The sequence below is a fragment of the Cebus imitator genome, unplaced genomic scaffold, assembly GCF_001604975.1.
Source record: "Cebus imitator isolate Cc_AM_T3 unplaced genomic scaffold, Cebus_imitator-1.0 Scaffold44, whole genome shotgun sequence".
NCBI lineage: Eukaryota > Metazoa > Chordata > Mammalia > Primates > Cebidae > Cebus > Cebus imitator.
The window spans coordinates 95,445-119,319 of NW_016107359.1; the positions used below are offsets into that span (position 1 = coordinate 95,445).

The window sequence follows — 23,875 nt, forward strand, 5'->3', positions numbered from 1 at the left end:
TATAAAGAATTATGTGAAAAATGGAAGATTAAATATATATGTTGGTAAATATGTATGTAAAAATCTCAATGCATAATTTTGCTTCTAAATAAAGTTCTAATGTAACTTGCTTTTCTAAATAAAGTTCTAGTTTTACTTACCTTATTTAGAACCTAAACAAATCTTTACTGTGGATAAGAGGATCATGATGTCCTTTAGCTGTTACTTTTTGGTAGCCCCACTGATGATGTAAAGATAGGCTTCAAAGAATGTGGCATGCTAAGTGAGCTTATTCTGAAACTTGTGACAGTTAGTAGAGAAATGTGATCCCTGCCAGATCCACTAGACAAGTAGCAGGTGGTAAAATTCTTGCTTTCAGCCCCCGTCATCCTGCCTTATTGATGACATGAGGTGGAAGCCATGTCTCCCTCTTCTAAATGCCCAGAGCAGTTGCTGCCACCCCCTATATTGTGACTGTGTGGGGACTTTTAAAATCCATCTCATTGCCAGCACCTAGTAAGTGCTGTAGACTTAGTGAATAATAAAAAACTGTTGAGTCAATGAGATCAAAGATCAGATTGGAACTTATTAATTGGGAATGATTTTTTTAAAAAATCATTTATCAATCCCTTGTGTTACATCAAGCTTTAAACTATGTTTTTCTTATAGTCCTCGTATAACCCCACAATGAATGTTACAGTCCCTGTCTTAAAGATGAAGAAACTAAGGTTCAGAGACATTAAGGTGTTCATTTAGTTTATACCTAAACTAAATGAATCAAATTCAGTTTTGTCTGGCTGTAGCAACTGTTCTCTTAACATTCTCCACATTAGCTTATGATAAGTACTTTTTCCCCTCTGTACCCTCCCATGCCCCCAAAATTGACCCTCATTTAAATGTTTTCTTTTTCTAATTTCTACCAGGGACATAGTCAAGCTGTTAAATCAGCTGACTGTTCATGATTTCATGTGGCACCAATGAGGCTCTCTGGATTCATAGTTTGCCACCTTCTAGCTGTAGGGTATTGGGCAGATTTCATTACCTCTTGGGTCGCACTTTTCTCATCTGTAAAATGGGGATGACTACAGTACTTACCTCACAGGGCCATTATGAGACTTAAATGATCTATTTGTACAAAATACTTAAAACAGGATCTGGCACACAGTGAGTACCATCTGAGGGTTATTTGTTTCAGCTAGAATTGTCCAGATGAGAGCACAATAGTTTAAAAGATTGAACAGCAGATGCTTTTTTTTTTTTTTTTAATATAGTGAAATAGGCCAGGTGCAGTGGCTCATGCCTGTAATACCTTTGCTTTCTTTTCTTTGGGAGGCCGAGGTGGAAGGAATGCTTGAGGCCAGGAGTTTGAGACCAGCTTGTGCAACATAGTGAGACCCTGTCTCTACAAAAATAAAAATAATTATCTGGGTGTGATGGTGTATACCTGTAGTCCCAGCTACTCAGGTAGTTGAGGAAGAAGAATTCCTTCAATCCATGAGTTTGAGGCTGCAGTGATCTATGATTGTGCCACTATACTTTAGCCTTATCTCTCGAGAGACCCTGTCTCTAAAAATAGATGAATAAATAAATAAATACACAAAATGTAGTGTAAATTGTTTACTTTTTTGATGCTCTTCAGCTTGTGGAAGCAGGCAACTTGATCTATACTGGATCAGACATCACACCTAATTTCTCTGTCCACTAATAAATATGAATTATGCTGAGGATAAATACACACACACTTACATACACTTCCAAACAGCAAATACCAAAAGGAATTAGCAGTTCAGGAGGGTGGCTCAACTGCCTTCTGAGAACTAGGGGCCATCTCCTGTGTGATTAAACCGAGTCAAGCCCATCTGTAACTGAGCACTGGTAGAATGGGCTCACTCAAGCATGTAACTCCCTTAAATTTTTCATCTAATTTTTTTGTGCATTAGAAATGAACTTTACAGTAATCTTTGCTTTCTAAAAATAAGTGTTTTTCTCATTAAGCATTTAGTGTCTTCACAAATCCCATTTCAGAAAAACAACAGAAAATAGTGAATGAGAAGGATAAAAGACTTAGGACTCAGGGAATTTTATCTCAGTGCCAAGACTTTAAAACTGGGAGTAAATACTCCTTCTTTATTACCTGGGTCTGATAATTCGTCTACAGGAACACTTTCTAGAGGTTGGTGTGGTACTGTGGGAGGAATAGACTTTGGAGTGAAATCCATGTTGAAATCCGAAGTCACTTACCTTCTCTGACCTTCAGTTTCCTCATTTGTAAAATGACCATGATCAACACCATCTCGAAGAGTTGTCGTGACAACACAGCATCTACTTCCTGTTGTATATTTCCCCTTTCCTCTTGTGGAGACAGAATTTTCCACTTCATTTTACTCTATAATTATGTAATCCCATTTAAAAATCACCCCTAGACTTTCAATTCCACAAGGCAGGGACCATATCTTGTTTTCCACTGTGGCTGTTCTCTGGCTCCACATGTGGCACAAGGAAGGCCCTCCTTTTTGTTCTAGCTGCATATGACAGCCTTGCCAGAGGGCAAAGGTAACCACCCAGTTAGTTTATATTTAACAAAACAAGGCTTGTTGTAGAGGAGAAAGTGCTAGGAAAAGAAATAAAGAGTATTCTTAACTTGTTGTGAGAGTATATCACTTTGCAAGATTTGACTGTAAATGTTCACTGTGAAAATAATCTTCAAATTATTTTAGCCAGCCAAAGGCTCTAGCAAATTATTTTTCACAAACCAGTAACTATACATTTGCATGTATTTTAACTGTGCGTCTTAGTCTTTAAGGAGATTGATGTTTTAGAACATTTAAAAGTAAGTTTTTACTCTCACAAAGAAACTTACAAAATGCAAGTGATTTGAAAGTAGGAGGCATGCTGACAACTAGTGGTAGAAAGGTAACCACTGTTCCATTTTCTCCCAAGTTTGATGACCAGGATTTCTTCTCGGGGGTTGAATCCTGGCGTGGTGCCAAACAAGGGTTTACACTCTCAGAGCCTGTATAAAATAGGAGTATGGCAAAGATTCACTCAGAAGGAAACCATTAATCCATGAGAGTGGACAGGAAAACAGGATCTTGTGAACTGGGTCACCCTCCCCCTCCATGTGCTCTTGGACAGCTTGTCAGGGAGTCAAAGAAAAGTAATGGAAGAAGAAGCAGAAAGGGCCAATAAGGACATTGGTAGAAAATAACAAGAAAGACACTGAACAGATACGGTGGCAGGAGTTTGAACAGTGAAGGCTAAAATGCAGGCATTCAAAGGTTTGTAATTCAGCCTGTAGCAGCAAGTAGAATATGCATAAAATGTACTTTTTATGTAGAGCAGTGGTGGCATTGGATTCTGTCATGAAGAAAATCTGATTTTCATAGTCCTCTTTGGCTTTCCAGAGAAGTGAATGTGAACTCAGAATATTAGAAACACACACAGATAGGCCAATACTGAGAATGAGAATAAACTTGGATACAGACAGAATTCTGATACAGATATAATAATTTCACAATATCCAGGAGAGTGTCCCAACTCTTTATTTATTGTAAAATTCTTTTTGACTCTTAAAATTTCTTTAATTCAGGGCTTAGACATGCTTTATGTTCTGCTGAAATTTTTGCCGCAATGATATTTACCTTATCTTTACATTTTCAACAATGTCTAGCAATGTGCTTTTTTGCACATAGAAGATACTTAATAAATATTTGTTAAATAAATGAATAAATGATCGATATTTGTTGCATTAGGATTTGATCTGTGTTTCAAGATAATTTTTTAAATATTTTTCTCCATTTTCCTGTGTTAGCCTTATTATCTTTCATTCACACCGCAAAGATGCCAGCACAACTTCTGAAAATAGACATCAAATATTTGTTGTATGTGTTCAAATGTGAATATACCTGCACATCCACATGGACTGTATATAGAGTGGCACTTTCTTGGTCTTTCTAAGAACATCTCATGATAGGGGGAAGAGTACCTGTACACTGCCCACTATACACAGAAACCTGGTAAGAGTACACAGATACAGGGGGCTGAATGAGGTGGAAAAATAGCAGATGATAAAGGTATCATGAATTGAATGACTCCAATTTTGCTTGCTTTCATGATTTCTATTTATATTCTTGAGGCTACACTTACAAGCAGGAAGGGAGGTAGAAAGCTAGATCTCCCTAAAGGGAAGGAATGCTTAGCTTTTATTATAAGTTGAGAACACTGGGATTTCTCAAGTTTCTATTATGAGTGATGAAACTTTTTAGTATTGGCAAGAAAAGAGTTTGGAAATGTACAACAAATAAAAAGTTGTGAGGATGGGATATAACTCAGAAGAAACCCAGAGAGAATCCTTGAGAGGACTCCTGTTTCCCCTATATCAGACAGCTTAGTTTTGCTATCTGTCTGGGATACACAGAGGTGTCATCCAGAAATGTTCACCCAGGACCAATGGGTTTTATCTAGTCTGCATCTCACAGATTTCAGCTAACTGTATAATCATGGTTCTGTTAGGAAACCTGACATATTGTTTAATACTATTTGGCTAAGACTAACCTTTTACGATGAAACAACAGTGCATTCACACACACACACAGGTCATTTTTGTTTGTTTTTGAAGGGAAAGAAGATAATGAATAGTTTATAACTAGTTACACTTCAAATAACATCTTTCACTATTTATCTTCTTGGATTTAACTACTTGTTCCCTAAATAATGTAATTTTTGACTTAATTTTTCCCCAAACCAATTTGTATATACAGGTATAACAACACAAGTCTAAATACAATAGTAAATACTATTTAATGCTATAAGTACTATAAAGTACTATTTTCATCTTCCATTTCTAAACCATCTAAATTCTAGTTTTCTGATTAGCATCTACAGATGACAAACAATATCTCTGTAAGTCCATCTGGTCAGCAAAGTATCTCTTAATTTTTTACCAAAATTTTAATTATCAGAGTATCAAGAATTAGGACTAGAGTTCTAACAGACTCTGCCCTTACTTCTGCTCACAGATTTACTGTACACATCTGAAGGAATCTATGGTAAACATCAAGTCAGATATGAATTTGTAAAATATTCTGAGCCCTAGGTAGTCTATCAGACAAAGGAGCTTGGGGAATAATACTTTGAACAGGTGGGACACTCTACTGAGAAGATTGAGCTTGAATAAATGTAACTTCTACATTAAAAGAGTCAAGTATTTGGGGGAAATGAAAAGCAAAGTAACTCAAATTTATGCAAATTCAAGAAAGGAGAAAGAACAGACAAACTGATACCCTAAAGATAAGAGAAGGGGCAAAATGAATGATTTTGCATGAATTCTTGGCATTTAGAAAGAGTTGCAATATAGAAAATTAGGGAAAAAAAGGCTGATTTTGGTAGATCACCAGAAAATTCATTTAGTAAGGGAATACCTTGTATGAAATTCATGAAACCTTCTCTGTTGGACATATTTTCACCTAACCTGGAAGAAAATCTTCTGAATGATGACCAATGGAAACGTCAGTGATATTATCAATCAGTTTAGGGATGGAGTCTAGGATTGGAGGCATGTTAAACTACCTTATAGTTCCCAGCTCAGCGAATTGCAATTGTATACGTCTCAGTTTGTGATTAAGATGTCTCTAAGATGATATTTCTCATTAGTTTTATCAAATCTAACTGATTGGGATAGATTTGCAAAAGAACATAAATGAGAAATCTTGCATTTGTGAAATCTGGTTGTGATAAGTATCCCTGGATGTGACTGTCCCTGGAGACTTGGTACAGTAGAGAGTTTTTCGATAGGAAAAGCTTTTGGAAGCATGTATGAATCTGGGAAACCATATGATATACCACTGTGTGGGATGATAGAGTGAGCTCTGTCTACACAGGCTGACAACATACCAGAGCATGGCAGGACAGTGTGATCTGACTCCACGGGACTCTATGACCACATCTCTGCCTTGTCCTCTTCTAATGGACTATTTGTGTTCCTGGGTGTTATTTGTCTTTTTATTTACCATTATCCACAATTCCATTTTCTTTTTTTCTCATAATGTTTTTGAGGTAATCTAATGCTTGAATTAAAGGGTTATGAATCTTAAAATGTTATCTAGGAAAAACCTTAATGGCAAAAACCTAGCTTGTGAGAAGCATTATAAAGAATATGTATTTTTACCTCTTTCCACTTCAGTGTCAGGACATTCTCAATTAAGCATTACAAATATTAATCAAGATTATTTAAAAGGCAATCCGAAGAATGGGTTAAGTTTAATAGGGAAATGACACCTCAATCCATTCCTAAGTATGTGTGGAAGCCTGCACTTTCTCCTTATGACCTCCAGGTGGTGCTGTTTACCCAGACATGGAAAGCAGGAGCCCAGCCCCATTTCTTTCTCTTAGGTTTGCAGTGGGGCTTTCATATTTTCAAAATATTTTCTGTTTCTACAGATGTATTCTTTTAAATGGCCAATAAAATTTTATAACCACTATTTGAAAAATTGCAAGATTATTGTGATTTGTGCTTCCTGGCCAAGAATATACCTTTATGTCTGTACATACCTGGAGTCAAGTGTTTATGTTTGTTCATTGGTCCCATTCTTCTATGCTTCCTTCCCTCTTAGCACACAGGCTTAGACACAGATGTTTGGGCTGTGGACAGAACTTGTCCAAGGACCTTTAAATACTTATGTAATTTTAAAATATATTTCTAGTTCAGCTACGGCAGCTGAACCCCGTAGGCTTCTGAATGAAGAATACCATCTTTACAGGAATGCTTTTATCCCCAAGGCCCGTGAACATTCCTAGCAGACTTGACCTGATATTTTGGCAGGGGGATGGTTGTCAGACACCAGAAATGTTTTGATGTTTTGAGGTCACCAATACAGTGACACACCACAATCCAGCCCAAATTCCTCAGAAAACTGATCCTAGAGAAAAACTAAAAGGAAAGCATTGACAATTTCTTTCTCATTTTGATAGACTTCATGGCTAGGAATAGTGGAAATCCCATCACAGCAAAGATGAAACTAGAATCAGTGTGCGGTGGGATCAATTTCATCATCGATAAAGTTTGGAACTTTTAATATTGGCTTTTTACAGAATAACAAACTAACATGCCTTTCTTGCCCCTTTTTTCTCCTTTTCTTTCCTCTCACAAGGGATTTGTAAACAAACTGGATGAATTCATTCAATGGTTAAATGAAGCCATGGGAACTACAGAGAATTGGACTCCCCCTAAAGCAGAGATGGATGGCCTTAAACTGTATCTGGAGACACACTTGGTAGGCGAGGTTATGTTGTTCTTGCTGTCAATAATCAAAGGATTTAATGTACTGCTTGTTTGTTTATGGGGAATATCAATTTTATTTATCAAAGGTTACTATATGCCTTTGAAACCAAGTTTTAATGGGTTACAGAAGCTGAAAATTTACAGGCATTTCAAGTAATACTGTGAAATCTAAATCCTCTGTATTTCAAACTACCTTTTCAAAGCTTTTTCTGGAAGGATAAGTAATTATTTAAAAATACCTTAGAAATAGAAAATTTTATTAGGTCCTTGTTCTCTAAAGCAACTGAAGGTTTTCCCTTTCTTAAAAGCAAACAAATAAAAGAGATAATTTTGATGATCATTCTAAGCTTCCTAGAATTCTTATAAAATTAATTAACCTCTCATTATCAAGAGGGTCTACATTATCTGTTCTATATTGGGTTATTTGAATAAAATATTTTAAATGATCTCCATCATTTTTGCTGCTATATGAGTTTTTCAGCATGTAATTAATACAACTGTCATTGCACTCATTCCTGTGCATAGAGAAAACCATGGAGGAGAAATGGAAAACACTCAGATGAATTTGCTTCTGAATATGTTAAAAGCAAGAATTATAGACTGGGGGACATTCAGTGAACCTCATGAGGTTTTTACTGAATGCTTCAAATGGCCGATATCAATTATGAAGGGGTGGAAACCAAGTAGTGGAGTGTGATAAAGCATGAAGAAAAAGCACGTGTCATAGGAAATGAAAATTCAAGCTTTAAGGATCTCATCTTTATTCCTTTCACTGATAGCATAAAATTGACAAAGGCAATGAACATGAATCCTTGGGTACCCAACTGTGGGGTTGATTTTCTGCCCCTCTTACACACTCAGAATTTGGATTGAATAAACATTATGTGGGAGTCCTACATGTATGCGAGCTCGCAGGCTTCCAGAACTGTTGTTCTCTGTGACGTTAAGTGAGAGAGAGCGAAGGGAGAGATGGAGAGGGAGAAAAGAGGAGAAAGAATGTTTCAGTTTTTGGGTGTTTGTGTTTTGCATCATGTTTTATAAGAGAAAAACAGGCTCAAAATCCTACTGCTTCATGGAAATAGCCTTGGAGATGATAAAGAATGACAAAACTGTGTGGTCTTAGAGGATGAGTGTGTTGCTTCCCTTTTTGGAGACCTGAGTTGATGATGTGTAAAAATGCCAGTGACCCTAACCACCTCTCTTGTACTTGGGTTTTTACATACTGTCCTTAGTACTCATTTCCCTGTTGAGTAGAGTTTCAATTTTTTTTTTAAGGAGGGCATTTCATAATAGCAAGATAAAGATATTCACTGCTTTATAATGTAAATTGTATTAATTAGAATGTCAACTTTTCACTGGCATTGTTCTGACAGAAATTCTAATCTGTGTTTAAACAGGAGTATATGAACTTTATTTCACATTAAGTGTGCTGTCTTAATTTCTCTTGACTTAGTATTTTATGGAAAACACACATTTAGTTTTAAGGTCCCAGAGGGCACAAGGGCATAAAGAGCGCTTTAACTCTAGATTATTTATTGAAAGCCAGGCTAGGAGAGTATGAACCCAAGGTTCCTTTTCCCCTTTGGAGGTTGAGTGATATGGCCCCTTTATAACCAATGAGCACTCTCTTTCTCAAATACGGTATTACAGGTTCTTACTTGGCATCCTTACATTGGCCTCTACCTCATTTTAGCCCAATGCAGTTCACTAGAGTTTTTTATGATGATGGAATATTCTAAATTGCTGTGTCCTATATGGGGGCCACAAACTACATGTATCTATTGTGCATTTGAAATGTGGCTAATGCAACTGAAGAAGTGAATTTTTAATTTTAATTGACTTATATTTAAATTTAAATTGCCACATGTGACTAGTGACTTCTGTATTCTCTCTAACCTCACAAACTGCAGAGCTTTTTGCAGGTGACCATAATGAACTGCAATATCTGTACCTGATTCGTATTGACATTTTCATCCCAAAATGTGGAAGTCATTATCCATTTTGCTGTAGGTCACCAGTATAAAGATCCACAGCAAAGAGTCCTTCCTAAGACTTTTATTTCTTAAAGAATAGTCTTGTTTCTGCCTAATGATCAACACTTTCTTGGATGAGTTTTCTCTACTGTCCCATGTCTGATTATATTGATTGGAACAGAGCTATCACAGGAACATCTTCCTTATTTCTGCTTTGCAAATAGTGAGGGACTTTGATCTCCAGACCTGTTTAGTGAATGTTAAATTACAGACTCAAGTTTCACTTCCAAAATAACGAATAATAATGTCTAACAGTTACTGAAGACCTAACGTGTGTAGATTGCCACTGAGCGATATTCTTAAAGCACAATCAAGAGTCACTGTTCTTCTGCATGCTTTGTCTGTTACTTTAGATACAGCCTGTGGCTCAAATGTCTTTCAAGCAAATTCTTGGTTTTTCTGTTTCCATATGAGTCTATATTGTCCTTCTGATCAGTATTGTCATTTTTTATTGTATTTCTTTACTGTCATGCTGAGTTAATATTGTTATTCTTTTCAATCTTCCCATAAAAGAAAATATATGAGTAAGCCTAGAGATTTATATTTCTTAGTTAACCCTGCACAAATCATTATTGCTTTTTAATGAGGTGGCAAGTGGTATTTGCAAGATTGTCCAGTAGTAGAGGTAGCTACATGAGTTTCTTTAAACATCTCTCTAGATTTTATAATTTGACATTAAATCGACAGATGTGCAAGCCTGTAGGGTCTGAGTCTCCCCTGGGTTAATAATGTGTTAGACTAGCTGGCACCCTCCAATATTTATTATGAATAAAAATATAAAAATAATACCAAAAGTTGTATGTTCATATTTTGATACTTAATTCAATTATTTTCCATGATGGTAACTAAGGGTTTTCACCAACACAAATCAATTAAAGCTTTATAATACCTTTATGAGAGATATGAAGGAGCTTTATTTTAACTGTAAGAAGCACTGTGAAATTGCGATGATACATCAATGATTTTCCTTGATAATTAATCATCTGCTTGCAACCTGGCTGCTCCTTTCAAAAATACAATTCCTATCTTGCTAGAAAATGACATTTTCAGGAAAATGTCATTCTGGAAAGGTATTTTGCAAGTATTGAATATTCCCTCTTTGAAAACCACTTGTAAGATAGAATTGTATAGGTGTGTTCTTGGACAGACTTTTCTCTCTCCCTTCTCTCAGCTCTGTCTTCTTCCTACCACAAAACAAAGCAAACAACAACAGCAAAAACCAAAAAGCTTTATTGAGGTATAATTGACATGCAATAAATAGCACATTTTAAAGTATAGTGGTCCCTCTTATTCGAGGTGGTTATGTACCAAGCCCCACAGTGGATGCCTAAAACCTCGGATAGTACCAAACCCCATGTATACTGTGTTTTTGGTTTGGTAACCCAGATGACCACTAAGTGACTAATGGGCAAGTAGCATATACAGCATGGAGACGCTGTACAGAGGGATGATTCACGCTCCGGGTGGGACACAGCCGGATGGTGTAAGATTTCACTACACAACTCAGAATGGCATGCAATTTAAAACTTAATGAAATGTTCATGTCTGGAGCTTTGTATTTATATTTTCAGACCATGGTTAACCACAGGTAACTGAAACTGAAGAAAGCAAAACCATGCATAAAGGGAACTACTGTATACAATTTTATAAGTTTTGACAATCTGACAAATATATACACCCATGAAACAATCACTGTAATTAAGAGAGTGAACATACTTACACCTAAAACGTTCTTCATGACACTTGGTAATTCTTTCCTCTTACCCCTGGCCTCTCCTCCATCCCTAAGCAATCATTGATCTGCGTTATGACACTATTAGGTTAGTTTGCATTTCCTAGAATTGTATATAAATTGAATAAAACAATATGTACTTTTTTTCAGTTTGTCTTCTTTCATTCAGCATACTTATTTTGGGGTATGTTATGTTGTTGTGTGTATCAATTATTCATTCCTTTGTATTGATGAGAATTAGTCTATTGTATGGATATACCACAAGTTGTTCTATCCATTGACCTGTTGATGGACATTTAAGCTGTTTTCCCCATTATAATTATTATTATTATTTTTATTTATTTATTTTTTTGCTGCCTAATGAAACAGAGTTACCAAAAGCTGTATTTGAGTAGAAGCATAATAGAAACATACTAAATAACTATCATAAATAGTTCTTGGGTAACTAATTCCCACCCACCCATTAAGAGAATTTATATATAGTATCTTTAGAGTTAGAATGCCTAAGAGTAAAGCAGCAGAGCAGGTCAGCATTTCCCCCTCTAAAGATATTTCATATCTATTTGCTCCTGAAACAGTAACTCTGATCTCTCAAGTTGTTATGAATACCTAATTCATCAAATGTAGTCATTCACAGGAAACAAAGCAGCACTTCCTTTATGTGGAACCAATCAGCATATTCAGTAGGAATAAGTGAAATCAAACCAATACCAGACAGCTGTGCAAGATTTAGGAAGAATAATCAACCACAAAGGGCTGGCTTAAACTTAGGAAATATAGTTGCATAGACAGCAGCACCATGTTATTTTGGACACACATTAACCAACCACATTGAAATAGCCTTGGAGAAACAAGATTCTTAATTCAATTTGATAAATGAGGAATATGGGGGGAAATGGTGACTGTAAACTAAATATATAACACAACTGTGAGTGTGAGTGCCAGGTGGTTATTTAGGTGCTAGGAATACACCATGAATGAGCTTGGTTGCTTGCTTTCAGGGATTTTCAGTCTAAGAGAGGTAATGATAGATTATATGTAGTCATCTATAGACCCATAAATGACTAATGATTTTGATCAGTAAACTTCTTGTAGGATAAACAAAGTATTCTTAGGAGTGCAGAGAACATTTTTATTGGTCTTTCTGGAGGTAGGGAACATTCAAAGAGGTAATTTGACATAGGCCTCAAAGGCCCTATGTAATTTTGTTAGGGAAGGGAGGAGGTAAGATGGGAGGAAACTTTATAAGCATGGTAAGAGAGGTATGGTGAGCTATGTGGTGTAGCTGAGACTAGGTTGGAGTCTCACAGTTTGAGATTGGGTGGTAAAGAAGGTTGAATGTCTTTTTAATAGATTAAACTTTTCTCTGAGGGCAATGGGGACTCATTGAAGGTTTGTTTTTTTTGTTGTTGTTTTTGAACAGGAGAATAACATTAATCAACCATAAATTTGATGGGAGTAGGGTTAGCTTGCATAGATTAACTGGATGAGGTTCATGGCTTAGTTGAGAGAACAGCTCTGCGTGTGAAGGAAAATGGATTTAGGTATAATATTTGAAGGATATGCTGGTATGGGCAAGCTTTTATTAATTTTGTGAATTGTGTTTAAATTAAAAGATTAAAGGCAGTAAAAAGTTAAAGTCAACAGTAAATCCCCTTTTTACTCATGTTCCCATTGGTTCTCCTCCTTCGAGGCAACCAATGTTTCTTATTTCTTTAGGTCATTTCCGATTTATTTCAGGTATTTAAAAACAGGCTGAGGGAGGTGGCTAATGCCTGTAATCCCAGCAGGATTTGGGAGGCCAAGGCAGGCAGATAAATTATGCGAGGCCAGGAGTTTGAGACTAACCTGGCCAATATGGTGAAACCTCGTCTCCACTCAAAACACAAAAATTAGCCAGGTATAATGGTGCATATCTGTAATCCCAGCTACTCAGGAGGCTGAGGCATGAAAATTTCTTGAACCTGGGAGGCAGAGGTTGCAGTGAGCTGAGATTGTGTCACTGTACTCCAGCCTGGGCGACTGAGCGAGATTGTCTCAAAAAACACAAACAAATCTATCTATGTATTTAACTTTGTTCCTGTAGTTTCTATTAGTAGTAATTCAAAATCAATAGAGCTACTTCATCCTTTTGGCTGGCTGTACAGTATTCCACTTATAAATAAGCTGTAATTTACATAACCAGTTCTTTATGATGGAAATTTAGTTTGTTCACAGTCTTTTTCTATTATAATTGATATTTTAATGCATATTCTTGGAAATTCATCATGTTGGATAATATAAGTATATCCTTAGAATAAATACCTTACATATGAAATTTCTGGATCAAGGTTAAGCACATTTAAAATTTTAGTGCATTACCAAACTGTCCTTCATAGAGATTTTACCAGTTTATACTCAATAATGCATGAGAATGCCTATTTCTGCACATTCTTGCTATCAGAGTATGTTACCACATTTGTTGAACTTTGTCCCTCTGATAGTTAAAGATGGCATCTTACTGTAGTTGTTTGTATTTCTTGTATTTTAAGTGGCATTGAATATCTCTCCATGTTTTTAGGAGTCATCTGTATTTCCTTTTTGAGAACTATCTTCTCATATTCTTAGCCTGTTTTTCTGTTGGCCATTTTTTTTTTCGCTTCAGGATTTTTATATTGAGAAAATTAGTCTTTTTTCTGTGAAAGGGAAATTTTTAAAAAGTATTCTGGGGTTCTGTCCTAAAAGCATATGGTTATCTCAACAGTTTGAGGAATCGAGGGTTAGGCAGACATGGAGGGCCAGGCTAATAAGCATGTAACAGGTTTCCACTGGTGGCAAAAGCATGTTTAGATTCCAGTTCTGGAAAGATCAGTATGTTCTAAGGTGTTTGCTTACTTAGACTTGGAAGGAACAAGCTAAAGGTCAAGGTAGCTATAATCGAATGAGTGGATGAAAAGATGGAATAATGGGAGAAATGGTGGATCAGGGTTAGGTGGGGGTAGGTAAGAATAGAGAAAAGGGAATAAATTCAAGAAAGAGGAACAGTTTAGAGAGACATGTCAACAGTTCTCTTTTTGAGGCTCACTCTTTTCTAGTCAGAAATCTCATGACCAACTTATTTTGTCTGTCCAAGTTTCCCCTAAGGCTATAGCACAGGACAGCCCACTGCTCTACAGCTGGGCAAGAGTTGAGTGTAGTGAAGGATGCAGGAATTGCTGAGAGCTTCTCTATCTTTTTATGGAGCAGGACCAAGATCCTAGGACCATTCTAGGAGTGTGTGAAACCAGGAAACCTTACATTATAAGTAGCATTTACATGGAAAAGAGGGAGCAAGTGTGTTACATGTACAGTGAGTATCAGGGGTATGTGCTAAAGGTAGAATGAACTGTCTTTCATATGACTTATATAATTATGGAACTTTACTTAGAGAAAAACGTTAAATTATACTCACTGAAAAAAATTTCAAATTGTGTTAAACAGCATAAAATTAAAAGTAAAAAGTCTTATCCTCCCTTGGATAACAAATGTAAATAGTTCTATATATTTTTTAACCTTTTTATGGAAAAATGCATATACTTTAAGAATTATTTAATTCATATTATACAAGCTGTTCAACAACTTGCTTTTTGTATCTAAATATATTGTAGATATACTTCTATCAGTATATGAAGATCTATTGCACATTTTAGCAGCTCCTTAATATTTTTGTGGCTATTCCATAATTTATTTAATCATTTATATGATGATGGGCATTTAAACTGCCTTCTTATTTATGCTTTTGCAAATAATGCTCAATGAACTTTATTTTAGTATCGATTGAGAGTCTCCTCCTTGTCCCATTAGTGTCTGCCTACAACAGCAACTCAGAGACTCTATGTAATAAGTCTGTCACAATCCAGGGACAGCTTTTTCTCTAAGTCCTAAAAAATGAGTGGGGTTTGTGTGTGTATGAGTTTTCAGGCCATGTTTATAGCAGTAGGCTTTTAAAACAACTTCCTGAACTTTGTTGTTCCCTTTTACGATTGGTGCCTGCAATTTTAGGTGTCTGCCACATGGTGGCACAGGAACACCAAATTCCTCCAGACAGTGCTTACAGTCTTAGTATCCAGGAAGGGTTTGAAATGTTTCCTTATTGTGTCATCATACTAAATACGTATAAAAACAGATTAAATTTAATTATAAAGTGTCTAGCTAACAAATTCTCAAAAATATATATACATGTATTTATCATCTGTATTTCTTTAGATTTTCATGTTATATCATATTTCCGATTAAATAGCTTTCATTTGTCTCATAAGAAAAACTAGTATACTTCTTTTTTAAAAATATATATATATATATATATATATTTTATTGCACTTTAGGTTCTGGGGTATGTGTGCAGAACATGCAGGGTTGTTGCATAGGTACATACATGGCAATGTGGTTTGCTGCCTCCATCCCCCTGTCACCTATATCTGGCATTTCTCCCCATGTTATCCTTCCCCAACCTCCTTACCCCTCGCTGTCCCTCCTCTATTCCCCTCCAACAGACCCCAGTGTGTGATGCTCCCCTCCCTGTGTCCATGTGTTCTTATTGTTCAGCACCCGCCTGTGGGTGAGAACATGTGCTGTTTGATTTTCTGTTCTTGTGTCAGTTTGCTGAGAATGATGGAAAAACCAGTATACTTCTTACAGAGTTTTTAGTCATACAATACAATTTCCCCAAATACTTGCAGCTGTGTTTCTCTTGCTTGTCCTCCTGTCCATACTTCTGCCCCATTTCTCATTGCTTGAAATTAAGAGATGACAGGGTTTTCTTTTTCTCCCTTCCTGGTGCCCATCTCTCCCAGCCTCTCCATAGGCAGCTATGGCCCCAGCAAGTTAAGCTTTACAAGACCAGCAGCTGACATTTATTTGGCTGTGCTGCCCAGCTAATGGGAGCAGTGGGTCAAACTTCAAAAGCATGAGCTGTGAGAGTTTGGTTGGCCTGCCCCACCTGCCTCAGCCTTGATGAGCAGGCTGGTGGCCGTATAGGGGCTTTGAAGTCCCATTTGCTTGTCCCCCTTGATTCCCACCAGTTTAAGGGTAGTCGCAGAGAGTTTAGTGGGAAGTGGCAACATTACTTCTCTTTGGGGGACTTGAAATACCATTCAACTCCCAGCCTTGAGTTTCTTCCTTTGGTAGCACAGGGTTGGAAGGGTCTTTCAGAGATTTTAGCATGCAGGCATTTTGAGGTTGGCATGTGGGAACAGTAAGGTAGGAGGCTCATTTTGGACGTACAAAAGTCTTGGACTATATTCCTTTACTTATGTAACTCTGATTTTGTGCATCTGGGAGACAAATAATGTTGTCTTCCCTTTTCAGTTAAATAGAATTCCTGCACTGTTTAAAGCATCTGGGAATGTACTTTTGCCTGACTTAGTTTAAGGACTCTTGGGCCATGATATCCAGCAGTTATTGTTTCGAAAATTGTTAGTGCCCAGACATTTTACTAATTTATTACTTTATTTTTCTTTTTAGGAAATAATTAGAATGCCAGGGAAACACTGCATTTATATTAAGTGGTTCCTATTTAGGGCGGTGTAATACTGAAGAGAAATTTTACAGACAAGCCTTACATTATGAGGGTCCACGTCCAGGCTGAGGGACACTGTGTGTGGATGAGACTCACATGAGCTGGGGTGTGGTCACCCACCATCTCTCTCCATGTGTAGATTCATAAGCTTATCCTACTTCTCCACTGCAGTACATGGAATTTTGGAATCTTGAAATAATTCAGCTGATACAAATAACATGAAGTTAAAGTTCCAGACCTTTACATTAGCCAGAAAAATGCCTGATCTATTTCCATAAGGTTGTTGTGAAGATGAAATAAACATATTTTATGTGAGGATGAGGATGCTTTTATCATCTGGGGGAATTTGTGCACATCTTCCTTGGAGACCTGAGAGCGTTTGGTTTGAGAAGCTTCGTTGTTCTTGGAAAAGTTGAAATTCTCCCTGCCCACCCTCCCCTCAGCTGTTCTCTTGATGCTGTAACCTACTTGAGAGAAGGCTTTTGTCTCTTTAGTGTCTCCCACAACTCCTAGCCTTGCACATGCATGATAGATATTAAAAATATCTGCTAAATGAATGAGTGAGCATTTATAAAAGCAGTGTTAGAATCATTGTGGGCAACAGATTCTAACTCATGTTCTAAATCTTCAAGCAATAACTGAGCATGTCTGCAAGTTATTTCCTCTATGACTTGCCAATCAAAATGGACTCATCACAGGGCTTTCTAGGTTTTGTCTGGTATATTTGTGACAAAAAAAACATCTATAGAGGGAAAAAATTGCAATGTTTTCTTCTGTTTCAGGATGCAATTCATCCTGAAACAGAAGAAAACATTGCTATTTTTTTGTCCAAAAAAACAATCAAACAAACAAACAAACAACATGAGGAAAATTAAAATGTAAACTCAGATATTTAAAAGTTATTGTTTTAATTTCACAGGTTAATGTTACTGTTTCAAAATATGAAGACAGTATGGCTAGACAGGATGTTAATGACTTGACATTACAAAATTTATTAAATTTATTTTTAAAGTGGTTTGGTTCCCCCTCTCAAATGCATGAAGCATGTGGGAGTTGGAATAGATCTGCCCCAGGCTGCCAAACAAATTTTTAATGGAACTGGAGTCCTTCAGGGATTGTCCTAAATCCACATAATATTCTTAAGTCCTGGTGTTTGCACTGGGACCTGTATATTAGCAGATGTACGTGTGAATAATATGCTTATATCAATCCATCACTCTCGTGACTCCACATCTGTAGGGGCTGCTGCACATCAATTATTCTACCTCAGGGGGTAGAGAAATATTTGGGCCAGCATTGACCTCCTTTTCAATCAGGGCCTTTAAGCAGTGTGTTCTGGAAGTCAAATGGTCCCTTTAGACAGAACCTCTGTTTGGGAATCCATTTGGCCTAATGTGGCCATGCTGGGAAGTGAATGTGATAACCTGTGTCAGGTGTGGAGATGGCATCCAGAGAAGCAAATGAAAATTCTGTCACTCAGAGCCGTCATCAACATCCAGGATCTCTTCCATCTATCTAATTCTTGTATAACATATTAGCCATTCTATCAGAAAAGAATGTCAGCCTCAGTAAGATGCATCTACTTTGCACCCCCCAAAAAAAACCCCAACTGTTTGTTTGAAATAAATTGTAACTTGTTTGAAGAGCTAAATTCACTTTCACATTCTTGGAAATATTTTTATTGTCTGAGGTTTCAGGAAGAAAGTCTCCTCAGGAAGAAAGAGGATTTTTGTCTTCATATCTCAGTGTTTTTTTTTTTTCAAAAGGAAAACAAAGATTTTATGATGCTTATCTTTTTGATCAAAAACTTGGAACTTCTTTCTCCAGAGTACAGAGTTCTTTTTTTTAAAAGCTTCTGTTATTATACCTAGAGGTGTGTTACAGATTGTCATAACTGATAAATCAATGACAAATGTAGCCACTTCATTTTGTTGGGGAAATAGACAATTGTGGTAGCGGCTGACCATTTATTTAATTATGTGGTAAGTACCACATGATGAGAGGGCAAAGTTAATTGATGATTTGGGCTATCTCAGCCAGGGTACAGTTTACATGGCAATTACGCTGGGATCATCTAAGTGTAATTGGTAAGTAATTTTGTAAGCAAAGGAACATGACAGCTCATTTACATGGTGTTCAATGAGTAAAATTTGGGGACATTTATCAACTACTTCCAAGTGAAGAGTGATTGTACCAGTATCTCCCAAAATGCCACAAGCTGTTTAAAAGCTACATAGGAGGTTTTTGGTACAAATCTACATGCATTCATTCCCCTGACCATTTGTTAGTTGTGTGTTGTGTGCCAGGTACTATCCTAGACACTGAGGATATAAAAAATGAATGAAAAAAGGAGTTCTACTCTCAAGGAACTCATGTATGCAAAGCAGACACATTAATAATTTTACCACAATATAGTAAGTAAAGGTTTGAGCTCGTGTAAGTACTATGGGTGCCAAGGGTAGAGAAACCAGTTGGGTGGAAGGTAGTCAGAGAGCTTGCTAGAGAAAGTCATACCTGACATGGATCTTAAAGGATGCACCGCGCTTTTCAAGGGGAAGAGTTTGCCAGGCAGAAGTGACAGCAAGAGTAGAATCTTGGAGAAGCAAGACAGCTGGTGTGAGCTGGAAACTTTAAGCAATCCAGGCACATTTCAAGGCAGATATGGGGCCTGTGAAGTTGAATTGGCTGGGATCTCAGAGGGACCTGCAGGTCGTGCTTGGGGGCCTGGATCTTATTCTGTATCCTGGCAAGCCATTAGATAGTCTAAAGAGGAAGAGGATCTTCATCAGAGTTGTTTTGTAGGAAGGTCATTTTGTATAATAAAACCACTTGCATTACTGCAATACACCAGGCCCTGTTGCACGTATATCAAGGCATTTTATCCTCACAGCAACCCCAAGAAGTAGACGTTAACATTTCCCCTCATTTATAGTTGAGGAAACTGAGTACACAGAGGTTGGCCAAAGCTACACAGTGGGTGAAGGAGGAGCCAGGATTTGAACCCAGGCTGTCCTGCTCCAGAGCCCTTGCTTGTCAATAGCCCTGTTTCACATCATGTCATAACTTCCTTGACACAGCTGACTGCAATTCTTTGTTTATATAGTGTCCCCCCACCACCCCTTCCCCCCAAGACACACACACAACTGTGAGCTCTGTGAGGGGAGGGACCATGTCTATCTTGTTTATAGCCATATTCTTTAAGCTTAAGACAGTGCCTGAACCTTCATAGGCATGCAACAAATAAGGAATAAGTCTAGTTTTGATGGCTGGGATTTGAGTTAACCTTACAAGGGATGATGATGAAATCCTGAATCTAAGGCAATGTTAGTCAATATGGAGAGGTGAAGAAGGGGAAATAAATGGTCAGGGCTTGCTGATTGATTGGACGTGTGGATTTTGTTGGAATATTCTCACAGTGCTTCTGCTTTCCAACCCATACACTGGAGGGATGACTTGGCAAAAGAATCTGAAGCAGTGGGAAGCTCACCCTGCTCTTCACAGAGCTCTTAAATTCCTGAGAAGAAATGTTGTGGACTCAGAATGACATGTTAGAATAGACTTCCCTTGAGATGGTTAAAAATAGAATGGACACATCTGCCTGGGACGGTTGAGAGACAGAGCTGCCCTTGGGTAGATGAGTGGTTAGATAGCCTTTGGGATTCTTCCCCTTCTGAAAATTCTCTGATTTAAAATAAATAAAAATTCTCCCAAGCTGCCTATGCTTAACTGCCTGTCTTAGAGAAGATAAAACTGAAGTATTCAAGGGTTGGAAAAGATTAAGTCCAAATGCCTGGATGATAAATAAGGAAACAGAATCCCTGATGGGTTAAATGACTCCTCCAAGAGCACACACTTGAGGCAAAAGGAGTACCCAATCACTGGCTTCTTAGGCTGGACTTGCCCTTCCCCATGTCTCATACAGCAGCATTTATGTTTTGGGGGGTCCTCTGTGGGCCGACCTGTGCTGGGTAGGAGCACAACAGCAAAGGAAGCCTGGCATCTTCCCTTCAGGAATTCAGAGTGCCTCAACAATAAAGGACACTTATCACCCTGGAAATGTCACAAAGTACCATCTATTACATACAATATTTGGAAAATAGAGAAAACGAATTTTAGAATCCATTATGATTTTTTGGCCTCACTCATTTCCTGGCACTGCTTTAATGCTTTACATTTATTAGCTCTAATTCTCACTGTTTCATTGCTTTATATTCATTATCTCTAATTCTTACGACAACCTAGAAGTTAGATAGTATTCTTTTCATTTTATATTTTAGAAAACTAAAGCACCTAGAACTTGTTCCATAAGATCAGACCATTGGTAACTCCAAGTCTAACCCTGTACAAATTATGTTAACATTTTGTTGTGTTTCTTTGCAGTCTTTTTCTATGTACTGAGACTATTTACTTATATACATGTAATTTTATCATAGATATAATTTGGAATCTTCATTTTTTTATAAAATATTTCATATATTTTTCATGTGATTGTGTAGTCTTTATTTTGATGGCTATCTAATGTCTTATCAAATTTTAGGGGGTTCTTAAATGTTTATTCATATAAATCTTCCAATTCTTGGCATATATGGCATTTTAAAGATATATTTTGAAGACTGGTACATCTGCCCATCCTCTATGCATGGCACTGTGGAGGGGAGAAGAGAAACAACACAGGGGATCATGGCTTTCTTTTCCCCAGGAGCCCCTCTGAGAATGGAGAGTGGTTCTGGGCACAGCTCAGAATGGAGCCTGGGCAGAGATGGCCTGAGGCAGATAGCAGGTGACTTTTCAAGCCTTGGCTTTTCTGATTGAACACACATTCTTCCTCCTGCCCTTGTAAAAAGACAAGTTTTCATTTTCTTAGGGTAGTAAAAATCTTTTATCTGAAGAAAAAGTGTCATCAAGTGTCTTATTCATCAGCATATATACCATCTCTTTAAAATGACAGTGGGAGTAAAAGTTCATCAGTTCAATATGTCTTTCACATTTGGAGACTCCTGACTAATAACCTCTGGTATTTATCATCAGAACAGCCAAAGAACTAAATTCTGGCACTTGCTTCTCTCACGCACTGAGAAAAACTTAAAAAGACAGAAGATTTTCTCCATTTTTCCTTCTATTCATTTAGAAGGAAAAGCATACCTTTTTTAATTAAAAAAAATATGAGCATGCAGAAACATCTGGCCTGTATTACCACAGCAGCTTCCTAAATGGCTTCCTCGTCTCCAGTCTGCCCTTTTAAAATCAACACTATTTGCAACAGCTAGAAATATTTCTAGATCACAGATTTGCACACACCACTCTCCCATGTCACTGGCATATTCTTCCCAGACTCTCTCATGGTTCTTGGGGTCAAGTCCTGTGTAGCCATAGCTGCTGTCTCTCCTGCTTGCTCCCTGCCCCAGCCACACCGAGTTATTTGTGGCTCCCTGCTTTGTGCTATAATATGGGAGTATCTTCAGACCCATGTACAAATCAGTTCCTTCTCTACAAGCTCCCTGCTGGGCTCTGCTGAACCTGGATCCCAGCATGGGCTCCCACAACCCCTATCCAGGACTTATACAGAATATAACTCTCTATCTTGTTTGCATTTTATTTCATTTTGTTTTAGAGAAAGTCTTGCCCTGTTGCCCAGGCTGGAGTGCAGTGGTATGATCATAGCTCACTGCAACCTTGAACTCCTGGCCTCAAGCAGTCTTCCCACCTTAGTTTCCTGAGGAGCCAGGACTACAGGTGTGTGCCACCACATGCAGCTAATTTAGCTTTGTTTTTGCTTGGCCAGCATAATACTTAAATAGGGCAAGGCATATCACTGTTTAGTTTGCACAAGGCTCCACCACTCTGTGTTATGCTCTAAACCCCAATGACACATTTGTTATATGCTGTGTCTTATAAAGCTACTTGTTTTCTTTTCTCCTTTATACAATGGAATATAAGCTCTTTGAGGACAAGGATTGTATATTGTTAACTTTTGTATCTATAAGCTTGACAAAGACTGCTCAATAAATATTTATTATATGAATTTATGCTTTATTAAAACAACAACAAAAAAAAAATTAGGCCAGAAAAGCCTCTAAACTCTTTTTGGCCTTTCTGCTTGTTCACAAACATCACAAGACTCATGGAACTCAGTGGACCTGGCAGAAACTAACAGTATTTCCATCAGGTGATTGAAAGTCTGTGTTCATGATTTGATACTGCTAAGATTGAACCACTCTGAACATTTGAGCCTTTGAATGTGCTTATGATCTTTCCTACTTTTTCTTGTACAGGGATATCTGTTTCCATCAAGGCATGTATTTCCTTGATTTTATGTACACATGACTATCAAACTTATGAGTGGAAAGGATTAGATGTATTATTTTATCTGCTTTGCAAGTCTGATCATGACCAAAGTACAGTTAGTGGAATACTCGAATTTGGTCCTGCCAATAAGCAGTACATCCAGATATATGCAAGCTGGTGATGCTAGTGGTTATAGTAATAGAAATGTCCATTGATGAATTTGATAATCCAGTGCTTGTTTCAGTCATTGGTTTTCTATTTCCTTAGTTATTCTCTTCTAGTCATTCAGCTACATGCTGCTTTAAAGATGCTAAAAAAGATCTGGTGTCATCCAGGACCCAGATTACTCGTATTTATGGAATTTCATATAATCAGTGCCATGGGACCATTGTACCTGCCTATGGCAATGTTCTCACCATAAATTTGTTCTCCAGAGAATGCTCTGCATTTTCAGGGAGTGCTATGGATATTGCAGAGGGACTGTACACTATAGGGCATTGCTGAAGAATGGAAATATGTTCAAGTATCAAGTTTAAGAAGAGAACAGTAACAAAAAAATAAAACCCTTTCATCTAAGCTTCTTTCCCTTGGGAAAGGTGGGGGCAAAATAGAGAAAGCTTATTATAGAATCCTTTAGCAGCCAGAAATTTCATTGACTATTTTGTTAACGTGCCTGCTAGTCTGCCTTCTCAGAGGTTCATTGTGAATTCCTTAGTTGATATTATTAATGGTTAATGGGTGCACCTGAAAATCAAGCAATATTGTACCATTCGGGTAATAGTTATGTTAAATGGTTCTTTTCTACAGTATCAAGCTTATCAGATTATCTTTTTCGTAATAATGAATACCTCATCTTTTCCAATTTCCTAATCAAATGCCTCCATGTCATCTTGAAGCAGAGCCAGTTCCAGCTGCATCTATTCTATACTCTTGGCTTCAATTATATCAAATTACTCAACCTACTGACAGTTCCTTGGATTCCCATTTGCTCTGAGACATAGGCCTCATGCACCTCTTTGGAAGCTCATGAT

General features: G+C 37.4%; 1 protein-coding gene across 1 annotated transcript in view; it reads left to right on the forward strand.

The window, feature by feature from the left end:
• AKAP6 (A-kinase anchoring protein 6) overlaps nt 1–23,875 on the forward strand; it is a gene marked incomplete at its 5' end in the record, with an annotated part of 309,960 nt that overhangs the window by 44,730 nt on the left and 241,355 nt on the right. The window contains one exon of the mRNA XM_037737882.1: nt 7,128–7,250. Coding sequence (XP_037593810.1) covers nt 7,128–7,250 — 123 coding nt within the window. The remainder of the gene's footprint in view (nt 1–7,127; nt 7,251–23,875) is intronic.